Source organism: Trematomus bernacchii, unplaced genomic scaffold (assembly GCF_902827165.1).
Source record: "Trematomus bernacchii unplaced genomic scaffold, fTreBer1.1, whole genome shotgun sequence".
NCBI classification, from domain to species: domain Eukaryota; kingdom Metazoa; phylum Chordata; class Actinopteri; order Perciformes; family Nototheniidae; genus Trematomus; species Trematomus bernacchii.
The window spans coordinates 69,673-87,229 of record NW_022987687.1 but is presented as its reverse complement, the minus strand read 5'-3'; the positions used below and the strand labels follow the sequence as shown (position 1 = coordinate 87,229).

The 17,557-nt window shown below is 47.1% G+C and overlaps 1 protein-coding gene across 1 annotated transcript; it reads right to left on the bottom strand.

The window, feature by feature from the left end:
* Nucleotides 1-1,586: 1,586 nt before the first annotated feature.
* pcf11 (PCF11 cleavage and polyadenylation factor subunit) lies at nucleotides 1,587-16,179 on the bottom strand. The gene is given in 21 exon segments (XM_034136991.1): nucleotides 1,587-2,334; nucleotides 2,417-2,452; nucleotides 2,794-2,886; nucleotides 3,408-3,563; nucleotides 4,059-4,242; nucleotides 4,409-4,532; nucleotides 5,443-5,559; nucleotides 5,649-5,706; nucleotides 5,959-6,457; nucleotides 6,459-6,772; nucleotides 6,774-6,858; nucleotides 6,860-7,022; nucleotides 8,016-8,159; nucleotides 8,815-9,211; nucleotides 9,777-9,948; nucleotides 10,212-10,414; nucleotides 10,416-11,009; nucleotides 11,254-11,502; nucleotides 12,759-12,944; nucleotides 13,539-13,664; nucleotides 15,851-16,179. Coding segments are annotated over 21 exon segments (4,491 nt in total). The 5' UTR covers nucleotides 16,007-16,179; the 3' UTR covers nucleotides 1,587-1,899.
* Between the last annotated feature and the right edge of the window lie 1,378 nt (nucleotides 16,180-17,557).

Sequence of the window (17,557 nt, the reverse complement as noted above, 5' to 3'; positions counted from 1 at the left end):
TGACTAGAGACCTGATCTAGGGGAACTCTAAACACCCATCTGAAAAAGATCGGTTTACATTTTAATAATCAAATAAGTATGTGAACATAACCAATAACCCATAGCCAATAACAAATACATGTAACTTATTTTATTTTTGTTGTTCATTCATATCTTATTTTACCTTAACATTTATTTATGAACTTTTTTAAAACTCTCCAGTTTTAAATGATATTTTTGGTTTACTGTCCTATAGTATACATTGGAATGATTTCAAACCTGTTTATATTGATCCCAATAATTATAAAGGAGTGCCTTGGAAATATGTGTTTACATAAATTGTGATCAAACCGTTTGAGACCCACTGAGATGAGACTATCTAACCCTCAGAGTCCTTGTGCAATTTACTCGCCGCGAGTTGGCGGACTTTCTTTGCTTACTTTAACATAATTCTTCATGGTGGGGCTAAGCCATTTCATGCAACCCAGTCTCACGGCATTTCGTGTTAAATTAATTTAATCTATTGATTCGTGTTCACCAACACGATTTTCACCTTTTTTTCGTGTCACACAGAACGATTTAAAATGCAATGTATTTCTATTGGTAGTATGTTTCGTGCCTGCACCACGTCTTTTTGTCCGGTCGGGTCTTGGAAGACCAGAAGCTGTGTGGTTCATAAAAACATGTTCTTACTCAATATCTTACCCTCAGCCTAACCCGATCTCTTTTATTTTAAATTGTATAATGTCGGAGTTTTTTTGCCGTCAGTGAGGAAAAGAAATGGCTCAGAGCCTCAGAATACTGACATCTGTATTTTATGTCATCTGTATTTCTTTCTAATTTGTTATTATTTGCAATAGGCGCTTTCACACCGGAGGAAGGATGCTCCAGAGCCACTATTTCAAGCATGCTACGTCATCGAGTCCCGCCGAAGGACCGTTCCAATGTCCAGGATGCTTGGAATTCTACCGAAGCCGGCGTCCTTCGTAGCGACATTTTTTGAGGCTGCACATGTGTATCCTCCACGGTCTTATAATCCCCACAATGCTTTGCGCACGGACCAATTCCCAAATCTTTGGCGGAAATCGCGCTCCATTTAGGGCCTCTCATATGACGCACACCTGTTAGCCTGTTCCACCATTCTTCGTTTTCCGAGGCTAGGAAGGATTGTGACTCGGAAGACATGTCCTACCAAGGAAGCGTCCTCGACATTGAGAAACACCCCGTGTTGTTTCTTGGTATGGCTGTAGCCTACCCCAGCCATACCCTGGAGCCGCCACTGCATATGACGCACACCTGCACACTTGCTAGCCTGTTCCATTCTTCGTTCGCCGAATGAAAGGAAGGATTCTTGCCTAGCCTTTGATGGACCTGACTCGGAAGACATGTCCTACCAAGGAAGCGTCCTCGACATTGAGAAACACCCCGTGTTGTTTCTTGGTATTTCCTCGTGGACGACCTGGAATCTTTGAGAATCTTTCTTATTTGTATTCTAACAGCATTTTTGGGATATTTAAAACTATTGTTGAGACATTTTAACATCAAACAGCTTCTGTTTGAATTCAAGAAACTGCGTTCAGTTGAAATAAAAGACTCGAAAACAGAGAAACTGTAAATGAACTCATTCTTTATTTTGAAAACCTTGGCGTCACACACTCTTGATTGAAGGAAAAGGAAACAGGAAGTGGCTCCTCGGCGATGCTTACCTGACAGGAAGTTCCCCGACGTTAAATCAACGGTAAATCACAATCACTGTTACACCAGAGGTACCAAAAAATACTTTAATTTATAAATTAAATCATTTACATCTGAGCCACAAACAGACTTCTTGAGTTCACAGAAACAACGGCAGGATCCGAAATACCAAAACGTATTCAAGTTTATGTAAAAGCGCTTTTCCTTAAAATCAGAAAAGCAGCGTCACTCGGCCTCACTTCGGCCCGCGTCCTCGTTTCGGCCCGCGTCCTCGTTTCGGCCCGCGTCCTCGCTTCGGACCTCGCTCAGAACGGCCTCGTTTCGGCCCTCGCTCAGAACGGCCTCGTTTCGGCCCTCGCTCAGAACGGCCTCGTTTCGGCCCTCCTCGCTCGGGCCCTCCTCACTCGGGCCCTCCTCACTCGGGCCCTCCTCACTCGGGCCCTCCTCACTCGGACACGCCGCCGTTAAAACCTCCGCCTCCTCGCTCTTCACCACAGGAAGTGAACACGCCATGGGCTCGGCCACTTCCTGTTTCACTTTGGCGAACGCACAGGAAGTCCTGCCCCCTTGCTCTTCTTCTTCCGTCTTAATGAAGGCGGTCAGCGGGTGCTCCGTCAGCAGCTTGCTGGGCGACGGCGTCACGTCCATGTACGACGACGTCTGAGGAGACAAGAGGTCACGACCAATCAGCATCCAGGGTTACTTATTATGTTGTTTATTTATCTATTTCTCTGTTACTTACGTTTTTATAATCTTCAAAACAGGCGGGGTGGAAGTTCTGTGGAGAGAGTTGGAACAAAGGGTTATTATTATATTTCATGTTTTCATGGGAATATCAGAACATGTGACCAATATTTTATGGTTTTTGGGGGAATATTTGTACATGTGACCATTTTAATTAGGTCAGCTAATATTTTCAAAAACTTAGCCGGGAAAAAATTGATGAAAATATGAATGTTGAACTAAAATAATACAGATTGTAATAAATGTTTTCAGTGAACTCATTTGGAAATACTCTTTACATTTAACCAAAATGATTCCGATAGCGTCATGCTCAATATTTTGGAGATTTGCAGGATACTCTCCCCGTGTATTGTGTTTCTGAGTTGTTGCTCTGACCTTGTCGTCGACCCTGACGGCGTCCTTCAGGAACCAGTCCTCCTCCTCCTCCACCCAGTACGTCTCAAACGGCTCCTGGCAGATCTCACACAGCTGGGGGGGGGGGGGGGGCAGGGGGTCAGAGGTGATGAAGCAGATGATACATGCTGTTCTTTACATATCTCATTGTGTCTGTTCTACAGTACTGAAACACTACCAAGTGTTTGTGAACAGCTTTAAAATCTAACCTGCTCCACCTGATAGAAAGTCTCTGACAGGGTGACCAACTGTCTTTGAGCAGATTTCTGACTCACATCCCATAATAACCTGAGAGGCTCCAGCAGCATCACCTGGGACCCAAAGCATGCTCTGACTGAGAATCTGAACTGCTACCATCTGATGGAGATCACTACAGTGAGCTGCTGGGATGCAAGGAGCATTTCAGACTTGATCTGACCATTAACGTTTTATGGTCTGGTATACAACAGTAATAACTCTCTCTCCTCTCCTTCCCTCCTTCCCTCCTTCCCTCCTTCCCTCTCTCCCTCTCTCCCTCTCTCCCTCTCTCCCTCTCACCGTTCCCCCCTGCCCCAAATGGACCTGACTTTGACTAATAATGGATAAAGGTGTCTGACCTCCCCCACGGCGTCCTTGGTGGCCTTCACGCTCTGGAACTCCTTCTCCTTGGCGGCGGCTTGACTCTTCTGCACCTCCTCCTCGTTCACTTTCTCGAAGAAGGTGCTCTTCGCTCGCTCCTCCAGATCCGCGATCTCCTCGAACTCCACCCAGTCCTGGGGAGGGTCAGCGTTAATGTGTGCTTCATATTTAAAACATGTTTCAGACATCCTACCTGATACAACATCTTTTTCACACGTTTCAAAAAGGTCCCCCAAAAGAATTTAATAAATATTTGGAAAATAAAGAAATTCAGAAATTTTTAAAAATATTTTGCAGACAATTTTCCGAAATTGTTCTAATATTTTGGATCACCCTCCGTCCATGGTACCAGCGTCTGTGTGTGTGACCTCAGTGTGTGCGTGTGTCTCAGTGTGTGTGTGTGACCTCAGTGTGTGCGTGTGTGTGTGTGACCTCAGTGTGTGCGTGTGTCTCAGTCCGTAGTACCAGCGTCTGTGTGTGTATGTGTGTGTGCGTGCTCACACACTGAGATAGTCGGTAGTACCAGCGTCTGTGTGTGTCTCAGTGGGTGTGTGTGTGTGTGTATGTGTGTGTGTGTGTATGTGTGTGTGTGTGTATGTGTGTGTGTGTATGTGTGTGTGTGTGCTCACCCTCAGTCCGTAGTACCAGCGTCTGTGTGTGATCCTCTTCCCGACCACCTTTCCTGCGTGGTTCTGTCTGAAGTGCCAGTCCAGGTGATCTGCGTACAGGTCCGTCTGCTTGGCCGTGAACCTCATGCTGCACAGACAGCACTGGTTCCCCGAGTACAGCCGCAGCACCACACACTCGTACCGCCTGTTGAGACACGCGTGTGATATTTATACACACACACACACTCATACCGCCTGTTGAGACGCGTGTGATATTTAACAAACTAAATACTGGTTCACAGATTTCTTCCCTAAGACAGACGACATGGAAGCATTATTTCAGTTAGTTGACCACAAGGAGAAGCACTCACAGTTTCATGTGGTCCACTTTGAAGCCGGTGAGGTCTGGGAGGTTTTCGTCCTCTTCCTCCTCCGCCTCCTCTTCCTCCTCCTCCACCGCCACAGGGGGCGCTGCAGGGAGAACCAGCACAGGCTCTGGAGAGAGACAATAACATCTCAATCAATCAAAGTGTATTTATAGAGCTCAATATCACACATTTTACATTTCTCTCAGTGGACTTAACAGTTTGTAAGGAATACGACCCCCTCTGTCCTTAGACCCTCACATCGGACAAGGAAAAACTCTGAGTAACCCCCAGTTAATGGGAGAGACCCCCCAGTTAATGGGAGAAAGCCCCCAGTTAATGGGAAAAAGCCCCCCCAGTTAATGGGAAAAAGCCCCCCCCAGTTAGAAACTCCCCAGTTAGTGGGAGAAAGCCCCCCCCAGTTAGAAACTCCCCAGTTAGTGGGAGAAAGCCCCCCCCCCCAGTTAGAAACTCCCCAGTTAGTGGGAGAAAGCCCCCCCCAGTTAGAAACTCCCCAGTTAGTGGGAGAAAGCCCCCCCCCCAGTTAGAAACTCCCCAGTTAGTGGGAGAAAGCCCCCCCCCCCAGTTAGAAACTCCCCAGTTAGTGGGAGAAACCCCCCAGTTGTCTTAGGCTGCCTTTACACGGGAACGTTTGACCCCCCAGAGCACTCCGTCTGCAGATCTATCCACCTTGGGACCCGTTATCGTTTGCGGCGTCCGTTTCCATCGTTTTGTTACGGCCTGGTGTAAATGAAAGGGCTATACGCAAGAGAAACTATGCAGATACAACCCGTTTCGTTCCCGTGTAAATGGGGTCTTAATGTACATCATGTAATTTTATATTGTGTTCTCGTACACATCATATTCTATTTACATGTTTAAAGACTTGTATGATGCGTCTCATTGCTGGAGGAGCTCAGGTCAGAAGAGTTGCCCTTTCTACTCTGTCGCTGCTGAGCATCTGATGACAACACCTTTGAGTCTTTGAAAAGACATCAGCTGATGTTTAACTAATGGTTTGGATTTATAATCTCACTCACCTTTGTTGGAGGGGGCGTCGGGCAGCGAGGGTTTGATGATGCCGTTGGAGATGAGTTTAGTGAGCAGGTCGTTCACATCAACCTGACCAAAGTGGTTCTCTGGGGGGGGGGCCGGGGCTGCAGGGACGAAGCAAACAGACACGAGATGAATCAGACGAGATTATGGGATAAAATCAGGAGAGATAATGTGTTAAAACCAGACTCACTCTGAACGTAAGGCCCGGAGCTCTGAGGCAGGAAGGGCTGACCGAGGGCCCCCAGCATCTGGAACACAGGAGGCAGTGAGCAGGGAGTACTGCTAACGCTACTGCTAACGCTACTGCTAACGCTACCGTTAATGCTACTGCTACCGATAATGCTACTGTTACCATTAATGCTACTGTTACCATTAATGCTACTAATAATACTGTTAACGCTGCTAACGCTGTTACTACAGCTAATGCTAATGCTACTACATTTTCTAAATGTTCCGAAGGTTGTAAATGTAGTGGGTGTTATTGAATGTGATGTACTGACCGGCTGCTGCATGGCGGGGGCCGCGGGGTTGTAGAAGTTCCCGGGGCCCGGCTGGCTGTAGGTCGGCTGCAGGTTGAAGTTCCCCCCCGGCTGAGGGAAGGCCATGGGGAACTGTTGGGGGTTCATGGGCTGGGGGGCCATATTGAAGTTCTGCTGGGGGGCCAGGGGTCCGTCGTAAAGGGGCGGCGCCATCGGCCTCATCGGGGGCTGCATGTTGTGCTGGGGGCCGAACCTCATGGGGCCCTCGTAGTGCGGGGGCCCCCCCTGGTGGGGCCCGAGGTCAAATCTGGGGCCCTGTTGCCCGGGGGAATCGAACCGCATCGGGCCGTCAAACCTCATCTGGTTTGGGGGGCCGTCGAAGTGCAGGGGCCGCTGCTGGAAGCCCATTGGACCAGAGCCGGGGGGATCGAATCGTCTCATTGGTCCTTCGAAGTGACCGGGGCCGTCGAATCTAGGGGGGCCGTCAAACCTCCCGGGGCCCTGAGGGTGGGGGGGGCCCCTCGAAGCCTCTCATTGGCCCGTGAGAAGGGTGGGGGGGGCCATCAAAGTGGTGTGGCCCCCCAGCTTCAAACCGGCTTGGTTGATGAGGCCCATCGAAGCGTGGGGGGTCGTCGTACCGCACCCCTCCCTCGAACCATCCCGCCGGGGGCCTGTTTGTGGGAGCTGGGGGCCCTCCGTCGTAGCGTTGTGGTGGGGGGGGGGGACCTCCGTCCTGAGGGGGGGTGTGTCCTGGGGAGTCGCTGTGTCGAACGGAGGTCAACGGGCGGATAGGGGCCTTTAGGATGGATTTAGGAGGGGGAGGGGGCAGGTGAGAGGGGGGGGGCCTCCAGGGGCCCGTCGTCAGAGTGTTCACTGGTGGGGCTCTCGAAGCGGGGGGCGGGGCTTTCGGGGTCCTTCGGGGGGGGAAAGGCGCTCCCGCTCAAACCGGAGCCCCTCAGCAGGGCTCTGGGAGGGGGGGGGGGCCTCGGGGCGGCGGGGGTCGTACCTCCTGGGGGCCTCGTACCCACTCTTCTCCTCACTGAGGCGCTGCCGCTCCATCAGAGGAGACGTCCACTCTCTCTCAGCTGGGGGGCCACACAGAGTTACTCAATACCATCACACCTTAGGGTCAGGACTGACATTTGATTTGAGGAATCATGCACAATAATCTCATAAAAGTAACTGGGGGTTTCTCCCATTGAATTGTGTGTGTGTGTGTGTGTGTGTGTGTGTGTGTGTGTGTGTGTGTGTGTGTGTGTGTGTGTGTGTGTGTGTGTGTGTGTGTGTGTGTGTGTGTGTGTGTGTGTGTGTGTGTGTCAGTGTCAGTGTCAGTGTCAGTGTCAGTGTGTGTGTGTGAGTCAGTGTGTGTGAGTGTGAGTGTGAGTGTGAGTGTGTGAGTCAGTGTCAGTGTGTGAGTGTGTGAGTCAGTGTGTGTGTAACGGTACGTCTACACAGCAGCGTTAAAAAAAATCTTGGAGGTGGGCGTATCTGAAGCTTGAGGATTTTTTGCGAGCAACCAATCACATGAATCTCCCACCCGCGACATACGAAGCAAAAAAGCCCGAAGTAAACTGGATATAAACTCCCCAAAACAGGCGAAAACCTACCACTGTCTCTGCCACCTCCCTCCATGCCTGGCTCCTCCGGTTTATATCCCGGTAGGTCTGGTCATAAAGCACCGGGTGATTGATTCCCTACCGCTAATTTCTCCTCCATTTTTTGGAATATGAGGAAATGACCTGTGGTATGTCTCTCCCAGCATACACGCCGTTTGATTGGCTAGAGCTTGAACTGTCAGATTTGCGTACACGGGATTTGATTGGCTGACGCTTCCACCTCAGCCTCAAAAGTTGAACATTGTTCAACTTTGAATCCTCAAAATCCTGAAAATCTCCGCTCGCCTGCCCACAATGCATTTCGGCGAAAAGTGAGGGAAAGTGACGTCACCCCATTCAAAGTGAATGGGCAGAAGCGTTTCAAGATTTTTTTAACGCTGCTGTGTAGACGTTCCGTAAGTGTCAGTGTGTGAGTCAGTGTGTGTGTTAGTGTGTGCGTGTGCGTGTGTGCGTGTGACTCACTGGGCTCCCGGGGGTCTGCTCTCCTCCTGAATCGTAGTCCCGGCAGACTCTTCAGAGTTGGGAATTCCTTCCCGTGATTATACTCCTCGATCATTGGTCCGAGAGGGGGGCGCGGCTCCTCCGCCTCCTTACTCCTCCTCTCCCCTGCTGAGCACATTTTAAAACACTTTGTTTCATATTCTTACTCTTTATTTTACCTCTTCGTCATTACGCCGAACACGTGAACACTCCTCTAAGTTAGTTTGCCCTGTTCTGCTTGAAAGCAAGTACCTGCCTCCTGCAAACTGTTCAAACAAACGCTTCAACTCGTACCATTTAGAATCTGTGTGTTTGATATGGATCTGAAGTTGGTGTGACGTTGAAGTCGTGCTGCTGTACTCAGCTGTAGTTCCTTTATAGCATCACGTTAGCATTTTGCTTCTGGACTTTAGATTTATGATTCAAACATTATAAAAGTAGGGTAGACATGTGGAGATTATCCGGCTGAACAAAACGTGCATTTATCAAACAGGTTCTTTTTCCACAGATCTTATTTCCAGATATTTTCCTAAACCCTCTGGAGAAACCCTTTGTTCTCGAGGGAACAGCAGCTTCAGGGGGAGCTACAGGAACCTCTCTGTTGGTCATGTGACCTGTCTCTCCTCTCTGTTGGTCATGTGACCTGTCTCACCTCTCTATTGGTCATGTGACCTGTCTCACCTCTCTATTGGTCATGTGACCTAGGGTCTCACCTCTCTATAAACACAGTCTTTCCCATCTGTCCGGTCTAATGGTAAACCTGGTCCCCCCCCTCACTCACCTGGTCTGTCTCGGGGCCCCCGGCTGTATTTCCCTGGCGGCGGCGGCGGCGGCGGGGCCCCCTCCCCCTCCCCCTCCGCCTCCTCTGGACTCTCGTCTCCCTCCCACTCCTCTCCGGCCGCCCTCCGGTTCACCTGCGTCTTCCTCAGCTTCAACTTGTGTTCGTAGTACGACAGCTCGGCGGCGTCCATGGCAGCTGGGGGGGGTCGCGGGCCCCCGGAGGTGAGGGGGGGTCTGGGGGCCCCGGAGGTGAGGGGGGGTCTGGGGAGACCACTGAGGGGATCCCAGCTGTCGGGGCGCTGCTTCTCCTCCTGGTACTGGAAGAAGTGCTTGATCTGGTGGGCCATGTTCAGGAAGTCCTCCTGAGAAATCTCTCCGCTCTCCAGACGCTTACTGGCCTGCAGTGCAGGGGGGGGGGGGCAAACAGATATTAATATATATACAGCACAAGAAGACATACTTTATTAATGCCTCACAGGGAAATGTCTTTCTCCACTCTGTTGTGATTACACACACACAGAGGATATACATGCACGCACACACACAGAGGGTATACACACACACAGAGGGTATACACACACACAGAGGGTATACACAGAGGGTATACACACACACAGAGGGTATACACACACAGAGGGTATACATACACACACACACAGAGGGTATACATACACACACACACAGAGGGTATACATACACACACACACACAGAGGGTATACATACACACACACAGAGGGTATACACACACACAGAGGGTATACACACACACACACAGGGTATACACACACACACACAGGGTATACATACACACACACAGAGGGTATACATACATAAATCCTCTCCCCATGAGATCTACCGTATTGACCCTGATTACAAGACGGCCCCTCGTTTTCAGATTATATTGGGGTCGATACGGTAAATAAGCTTTCATTTTGTAGAGGGTGGGGGTGTTTGGGACTCACCCTCCTGAGCAGGTCCTTCTTGGAGGCGGAGTTTAGGACCTCGGGGATCTGCATGTTGGCGTCAACACTGAGGCGGTGCTTTGGGGTGCGAGGCGTCTGGGGGCGGGTGGGGGCGCTGTAGGGTTTGTGACGGGGGGTAGCCGGCTTCAGGTGGGGGTCCTCAGGCTTCGGGCTGAGAGGAAACACAGAGGGGGGTCAATAAGGAACACAGTTTCATCACAGACTGTTACACACCTGAACTTTGGAAAGAACATCCAGAACATCTGTTTGCAACTCACTCATTATTTATTTATACATCACATTACAGACTCTCCTTGCACGATGTCATCGGTTTTATTGTGTTGCATAAATAATAATAAAGTTCCATCTTATTGAATCTTATATCTGTGACATACTAAAGTTATAAATAAAGTTTTGAATAAAGTGTTGACTCACTGCTTGTTCTCCTCCCAGCCGCTCCTCCAGCGGTGGGGGGGGGCCGGGCCATCCTTGCCCTCCTTGGCCCCGTCGTGGCCCCGGGGGGAGTGGGGGGGGTGCGGGGGGTCCTCCACCGGCCTCTTGGACCTCCTGCTCTCCGATTGGCTCTTCTTCTTGCCGTGTTCTGGTTCCCGTCGGGGGGTTTTTCCTGGTTTGTGCAAGGGGGGGGGGCGGGGACAGGGAGCTGCTCCGCGTCCGGCGGCGCTCCTTCCTCTTCGGGGGCGAGACGGGGGGCGAGCGGGAGCGTTTCCTGGCGTGGGTGCGAGCGTTGCCCCCCGCTTTGAACTCCATCTTCTCCTCGTCGTGTTTCGATCCGTTCAGAAGCTTCCCTTTGTTGCCGCCCCCTCTCAGAGGCTCCTCCTTCTTCTTCTTAAGCTCCTCCTCTTTGACGGCCCCACCTCCCCTCTTCTTCAAACGGGGGTCCTTTTTGGTCTCGTTTTCCGCCGGTTTCGGTTTCATCTGGACGCTTTTCGTGGTGGGAGAGGAGGAAGTGGTGGTGGGGGGTTTTGGCGCCTCTTTTCGGGGGGTCCGGGGCTTCTCGGGTCGTGGGGGTTTCTCCGGTGTCCCAGCAGCACTTCCTGTGTGGGCGTGGCCTTCTTTCTTCCCGGTGGGGGTTCCGGCGGCTCTGTTCAGACGGGGGTCCCTGGTGGGGGGTTTGGGGTCGGGCTGAGGGGGGGGCAGCCAGGGACGGACCCCCGGAGCAGCTGGAGGGCCGGGTTTCACCGGGACTGCAGGGGGCATCACAAAGCCCCCCATCTGAAGACACAACAGAGAGGAGTTACACAACAACAACAGAGAGGACTTAGACAACAACAACAGAGAGGACTTAGGTAGGGGAACTTTAAATCACTGGAAACTTGTGGGACTAACGCTAGGCCAAAATAGCTTTGGGTCCGTATTGAACGCACCGTAAGTATCATAAACAAGAGATTATTTTCTGACACGTGGATGCCTTCAGGGACCAACAGAGGAATAGGAAATGAGACACACGTGTTCCTACCAGCTGGGCTTTGGTCTGCTCCAGCTCCAGCTCAATCTTCTTCTGCTGAAGCTCCAGCAGCTGCTTCTGTTTGGCCAGAAGCTGCTGACGAATCAGAGACTCCTGCGTCAGGCTGGAGGGGGGGACGGGGGTCAACTGGGGAGGAGGCTGGGCCTGAGGAGCAGGGGGCGTGGTCTGAAGAGGAGGGGGCAGGGCCTGAAGAGCAGGAGGTTTAGAGGGAGTCGGCTGGGGAGAGGGAGCATCATCAGACTGGAGAGAGAGAGAGAGAGAGAGAGAGAGAGAGAGAGAGAGAGAGAGAGAGAGAGAGAGAGAGAGAGAGAGAGTGAGGAGAGAGAGAGTGAGATATTTTTCCTGCTGTAACTGTAAATGTGTGTGTGTGAGATACACACCTGCTCTAATAACATATGGTTCAGTATGTGTGTGTGAGATACACACCTGCTTGAGGAACATGTGGTTCAGTATGTGTGTGTGAGATACACACCTGATTTAATAACTTAGGGTTCAGTATGTGTGTGTGAGATACATACCTGCTTGAGGAACATGTGGTTCAGTATGTGTGTGTGAGATACACACCTGATTTAATAACTTAGGGTTCAGTATGTGTGCGTGAGATACACACCTGATTTAATAACTTGGGGTTCAGTATGTGTGAGATACACACCTGATTTAATAACTTAGGGTTCAGTATGTGTGTGTGAGATACACACCTGATTTAATAACTTGGGGTTCAGTATGTGTGTGTGTGTGTGTGATACACACCTGATTTAATAACTTGGGGTTCAGTATGTGTGTGTGTGAGATACACACCTGATTTAATAACTTGGGGTTTAGTATGTGTGTGTGTGAGATACACACCTGATTTAATAACTTGGGGTTCAGTATGTGTGTGTGTGAGATACACACCTGATTTAATAACGTGGGGTTCAGTATGTGTGTGTGTGAGATACACACCTGATTTATAACTTGGGGTTCAGTATGTGTGTGTGTGTGTGATACACACATGATTTAATAACTTGGGGTTCAGTATGTGTGTGTGTGTGTGATACACACCTGATTTAATAACTTGGGGTTCAGTGTGTGTGTGTGTGTGTGTGATACACACCTGATTTAATAACTTGGGGTTCAGTGTGTGTGTGTGTGAGATACACACCTGATTTAATAACTTGGGGTTCAGTATGTGTGTGTGAGATACACACCTGATTTAATAACTTGGGGTTCAGTATGTGTGTGTGTGTGTGTGTGAGATACACACCTGATTTAATAACATGTGGTTCAGTGTGTGTGTGTGAGATATACACACATGCTTGAGGAACTTGGGGTTCAGTGTGTGTGTGTACAGCAGATTCATACCTGCTTTAAGAACCTGGGATGTAGTATGCTTGTGTGTCAGATACACACGTGCTAAAATAACTTTTGCTTAAGTGTGTGTGTGCAAGAAAAAAGAAGCATACCTGCTCCTATAACTTGTGGTTAAGTGTGTGTGTGTGTGTGTGTGTGATACACACCTGCTTGAGGAACTTGGGGTTGACGTGTATGGAGGCGTTGCTGACTGAGGGTGGCAGGGCTTTGATTGGCCAGGCAGGATCGACGCTGTTCACCCTGACGTCGAGGGCGTAGAGCTTCTTCAGAGGAAACACGTCCTCCCAGGTGGAGCGCAGCTTGAAGAGGCTCTTCCTGGTGTTCTCATCCACCTGCAGACACAGCACACAGTGGGCCAGCGCCAACACACACACTGAGCAACACACACTAACACTCACTTAGCTCCATTATATATGACAAGCATTAACAAACCCTCCCCCTTTTATTAGCAAGGCGTTATATAGACAATTCACCCCAACATTAAAAAACAATCCTCTTATTTAATAAGGTTTTTTATTATTCTACATTTACTGGTGGACGTTGGAGAGGTTTCTGATTTCTCTGCAGTAATTAGACTGAAAACACATTTTAAAAAGGTTTGTTTTAAGCAGAAATGTGTTTGTGTTTGGGATCCTGTGTTAATGCGCGTTTCCTTTTGCACAGAGAGAAAATAGACCCTACAAGAAAGTGGTTTATCTTAAATGCATGATTTGTAGATCTTTTGGGGGGGGGGGGGGTTATATTTGAGGAAAAGCCCACACAACTGATGGAAGAAGACAGCCCATTTTTAATCAGGTAAAAGTTTTTTTTAATGTTGGGGTGAATGGCCCCTTTAATACGCAGAGGGCAGGAGAGGAAACAAGAAGCAACAATAAACAGATTTAATGTGAATGTGTGATTTGAAACAGCAGCAAAGAGAACTGTACCTTTTCAAAGACACATATAAATGAAGTGATTAGGTTTTTAGCAAACACTGCAAGGTACTCTCCTCCAACATTCTTCACTATGGAATCCACTAAGTACAAAACGGGAAGCTTCTCGGCGGACGGGGCCTGGAGCAATAGAGAACTCGACAAGTTTAGAGAACAACAAGGGGTTAAAATGCAAAACATTTCACATCAAATCACAACTCGCTGCGTGGAGGAAAATATAAAAATGTCGAAAAATAAAGTCAGTGAGGAGGAAAAACATCAGTCCAGAGAGTCTTCGTCGGGAACCAAAATGCAGGAAGTCCTTTGAGATAAAATCCAAAAAACGTTCAGAAAATTCTTCAGTCAGGTTCACGGTGGGTAAAACAAAAAGTGTTCGTGACCCGTTTACCTCCAAAGAGCGCTCTTCAAACCGCTCTTTGTACTTTACCCAGACGCTCTTTACTCTCACACACGTGAGTTTTATCCTCGTTAAGTTTTAACACCTTGCAGGGTTGTTTGAAAAAAGCCCTTCAGGGAGCAGTGAGCATTTAGTGAGTTTAAACTGTGCTGTCATAGCGAGCAGCGGCTAACACCGTTTATCACACACTGGACACCGGACCAAGAAATTACACTGGGAAATAAAAAATGACAAAAAGCACATTTCACATTTTTTATTATAAACATTTTAACCATTCAATGACATTTCAGTAAATCAAGATTCACTAAAGACTTGCTGTTACTGTGAAGGGGCTTTAAGTAAAGGTGTGTGTGTGGACAGTTTTTATTAACAGTGAACATCAGCAGATATATGAAGGAGATAATGTGACGCATGCTTTAAATAAATCTGACGGCTGCACAAGTCAAAATCCACCGTAATACAAACACATGAGTCTTTCTATAATGCGTTACAGGGACAACACGGTGCTAAGGATACAGACATTAGGCGTCTATTTGAGCAACACAACTATATTTGAAGGGATGGATTTTAAGTCAATTACAAAGCTGTATATAATGTCTATATTAAGGGTATTGTGAGATGACCCCTACGTCGTTAATTCCTTGTTTTAAAGGCTGCATTTGATGTTAAGTGATGTCATTTTCTGTATAATTATTTGACGTTAACCAAGTAGACATTACAGCCATATTTATCATAGTGATTTGTTTTGTAAAAGCTTAGCGTCCATATGCATATTGTGGGCACTTTACGTCAGTGTGTTGTGACTTTGGATGAATTAGTTAACACCAATACAACTTTTAATAACAAATAAACCTCGGTGTTAAGTGAACTAAATATTGAACACTATTTAAATGTTTCAATAGTGGTTTTAAAACATGGCTTAAGGAAAAATAGCGTTACAATAGCTCTGTGTTTTGGATGTTGGTAAAGCTGTGTACTTGTGTATACACCTGTACCCTATGAATGTGTCCAGTATATTTAGTTTAGTGTATATATGTGTACAGGTGTTTGGCTACAACACATTTCATTTCAAGATATTCATATAATTGAATAGAAATAAGGTCTAAATGAACATTGGACTTAACTTGGATAGCAACTTTAAGATACTTATACATTGGCACTGTGGTTTGTGATTTCTAAAAGCCAACTAAATAACCTATAAATGGATTACTGATCACTTTAATACACACATCTACAACATGTTATTATCTGTGCGTTTCATGTCTTTTCTACTGTAGACGTGTATATACTTATTGTTTTTACTTTGTTTAAATGTTGTACCTATCTATATACTATTATATTTCATATCGTGTATTATTTGTATTTTCTACTGTAGATATATTCATATGTGCTATTTTTACTTTATTAAGTTTATACTTGTTAAATATGTTAATGCCTAAACACACTGAAATACAAAATAGTTTCCCAATTTGGGATCAATAAACTATACATCTATCTTTAAAAATACAGATTTTTATAAAAGTCCCAAAACTACAATGTATTATGACCTTTATATATAGTCTATGATTATGACACATGACAGAAACTAGGCCTCACTTCGCCATTTTACGGTGGATTTTAACTCAAAAAGCAACTTAGAGATCATTATACATTAGTACCGCGAGTTACGACAAATGTAGCTTGTTAAAAACACTATGTTTCGATATCTAAGAGCCAAATAAATAACTAATAAACGGATTATTTCTCACTTTAATACACAGAAAAGCAACTAGCCGCGTTGCTAACAACAATGCTAACGGAATGTGGCACTGAAAGCTAGCTCGTGCTAACCGCCATGTTGCTAACACAAGGCCTAAAGTTACACACAAACATCTGGAGGTGTTATTCTATGTATATTTTTTATAAAAACCTTGCTGATTTGCGCTTCAATAATAGCCACGATTTCCTTGGCGAAGTGCAGGTTCTCCTCGGCCAGGATGGTGAGCATGTTGATGTGCGGCTTGCTGTTGAACGTCAGGTCCTCCAGAGAGGAGAGGTACTCCCTGCAGGCGTCTTTATCCGCCATTACAACCACTGGAAGCTTACTGCAGCCCGCTGGGAACCATCAGCACACAGTCCGTCAACTCATTGGAGACACTTGTTCGGAGGGAAACAACAAAATGTCGCCGCTTTTTCGAGGTTATTTTAGTTTCAACCGTCGACGTGCTCTTCGTCCTCCAACAACGAGATGAGGCCGCATACGTCACAGGAGGGGTTTTTATATGAGCCGTGACGTCACTTTAATCCCATTGGCTCGTGTGAGGTCGCGTGGACCGGGATCTTGGTTTTAATTGGTTTAATAAAATAACTGTCAAACAAATTAGCCAATCATACACAGCATACCTTTTATTCGTCCCACAGAGCGGACATTTGTACATGTTACAGCACGTAAAGAAGAGCCAAAAATAGCTTAGCATTAATGAAGAAGCATTCATAAGATATTAAAGATAGAAGTAGAAGTTACACAATGTACAAAATACACATCCAGTACGAGGAACAGCTGTGATCAGACCCGGGAAACCTTATTATGGGAAACGATAAGTCTATCATTAGATTTTTTTTCCCGGTGTTTTATCTGATCAACCGTCGTCTTGTTCTTCATCTCCAACAACAAGATGAGGCTGCACACGGCACTGGAAGGGTTTATATATGAGCTGTGACGTCACTTGAATCTCATTGGCTCGTGTCAGGTCGCCTTGGTGGACCGGGATCTTGGGTTGCGGTAGAATTGTCCAAAAATCAGCTCCTATCGTCTATTCCTATCCACTATTCCTTGACCTCTGTGTGAAACGTGTGAACTTTTGAAACAACATCCATAACATTCATCTGGCTGCAACTTAGACATTATTTATCTAATATATCATATTCCAATCACTTGTAGACTCTTATTGCACTATTTCACTATTTTACTATTTTTCTTTTTGTATTTACTTGCAGTATTTTTTCTGATTGTCAGTGTTATTGTGTTGCTCTGTTGGAGGAGCCTGTGACCTAATATTTTCATCGTCATAACTACACTGGAGCTCTGTACGTATGACCAATAAAAGCCTTGAACCTTGAAGCGTCACAGGGTTAAGGGATAGAGTGGCGAAGTCCCTCCCCTTCCGGTGGACCTCCATGGGACCTTATTTCGGAAAAATTATGTATTGAAGTCAATGGAGAGAGAAAGATTATCTTTCGATCCCGTTTGAATTGTGCCACGAATTACACATATGATGTTTGTCAATTTAAAAGATAATTTTGCAAGTCAAAAAAAATAAAATGTGTCGTAAAACTGTGAAGTAACACATTTGTTTGTGTGAAACGCTCAATGAACTACATCTCTGGTCAACAACACACGTCACCAAGATGGCCGTCACTACTGTCTTGTCAACAAAACGATTGACTACCCTCACTATCACCACAATGAAACACGTCCAGAAGAATGTCATGCAAAGCTGCCTGCCTGCCTTCCTTTGATTCTCTCTGAACTGCCTGGCCTTTTTAATTTCAACCATTTGTGCAGATAGCATGAAGTAGAAAAGATCCCGATCGCCGATGCTAGCGTTAGCGTTAGCATTTCTCCCCCGGGCTTAAA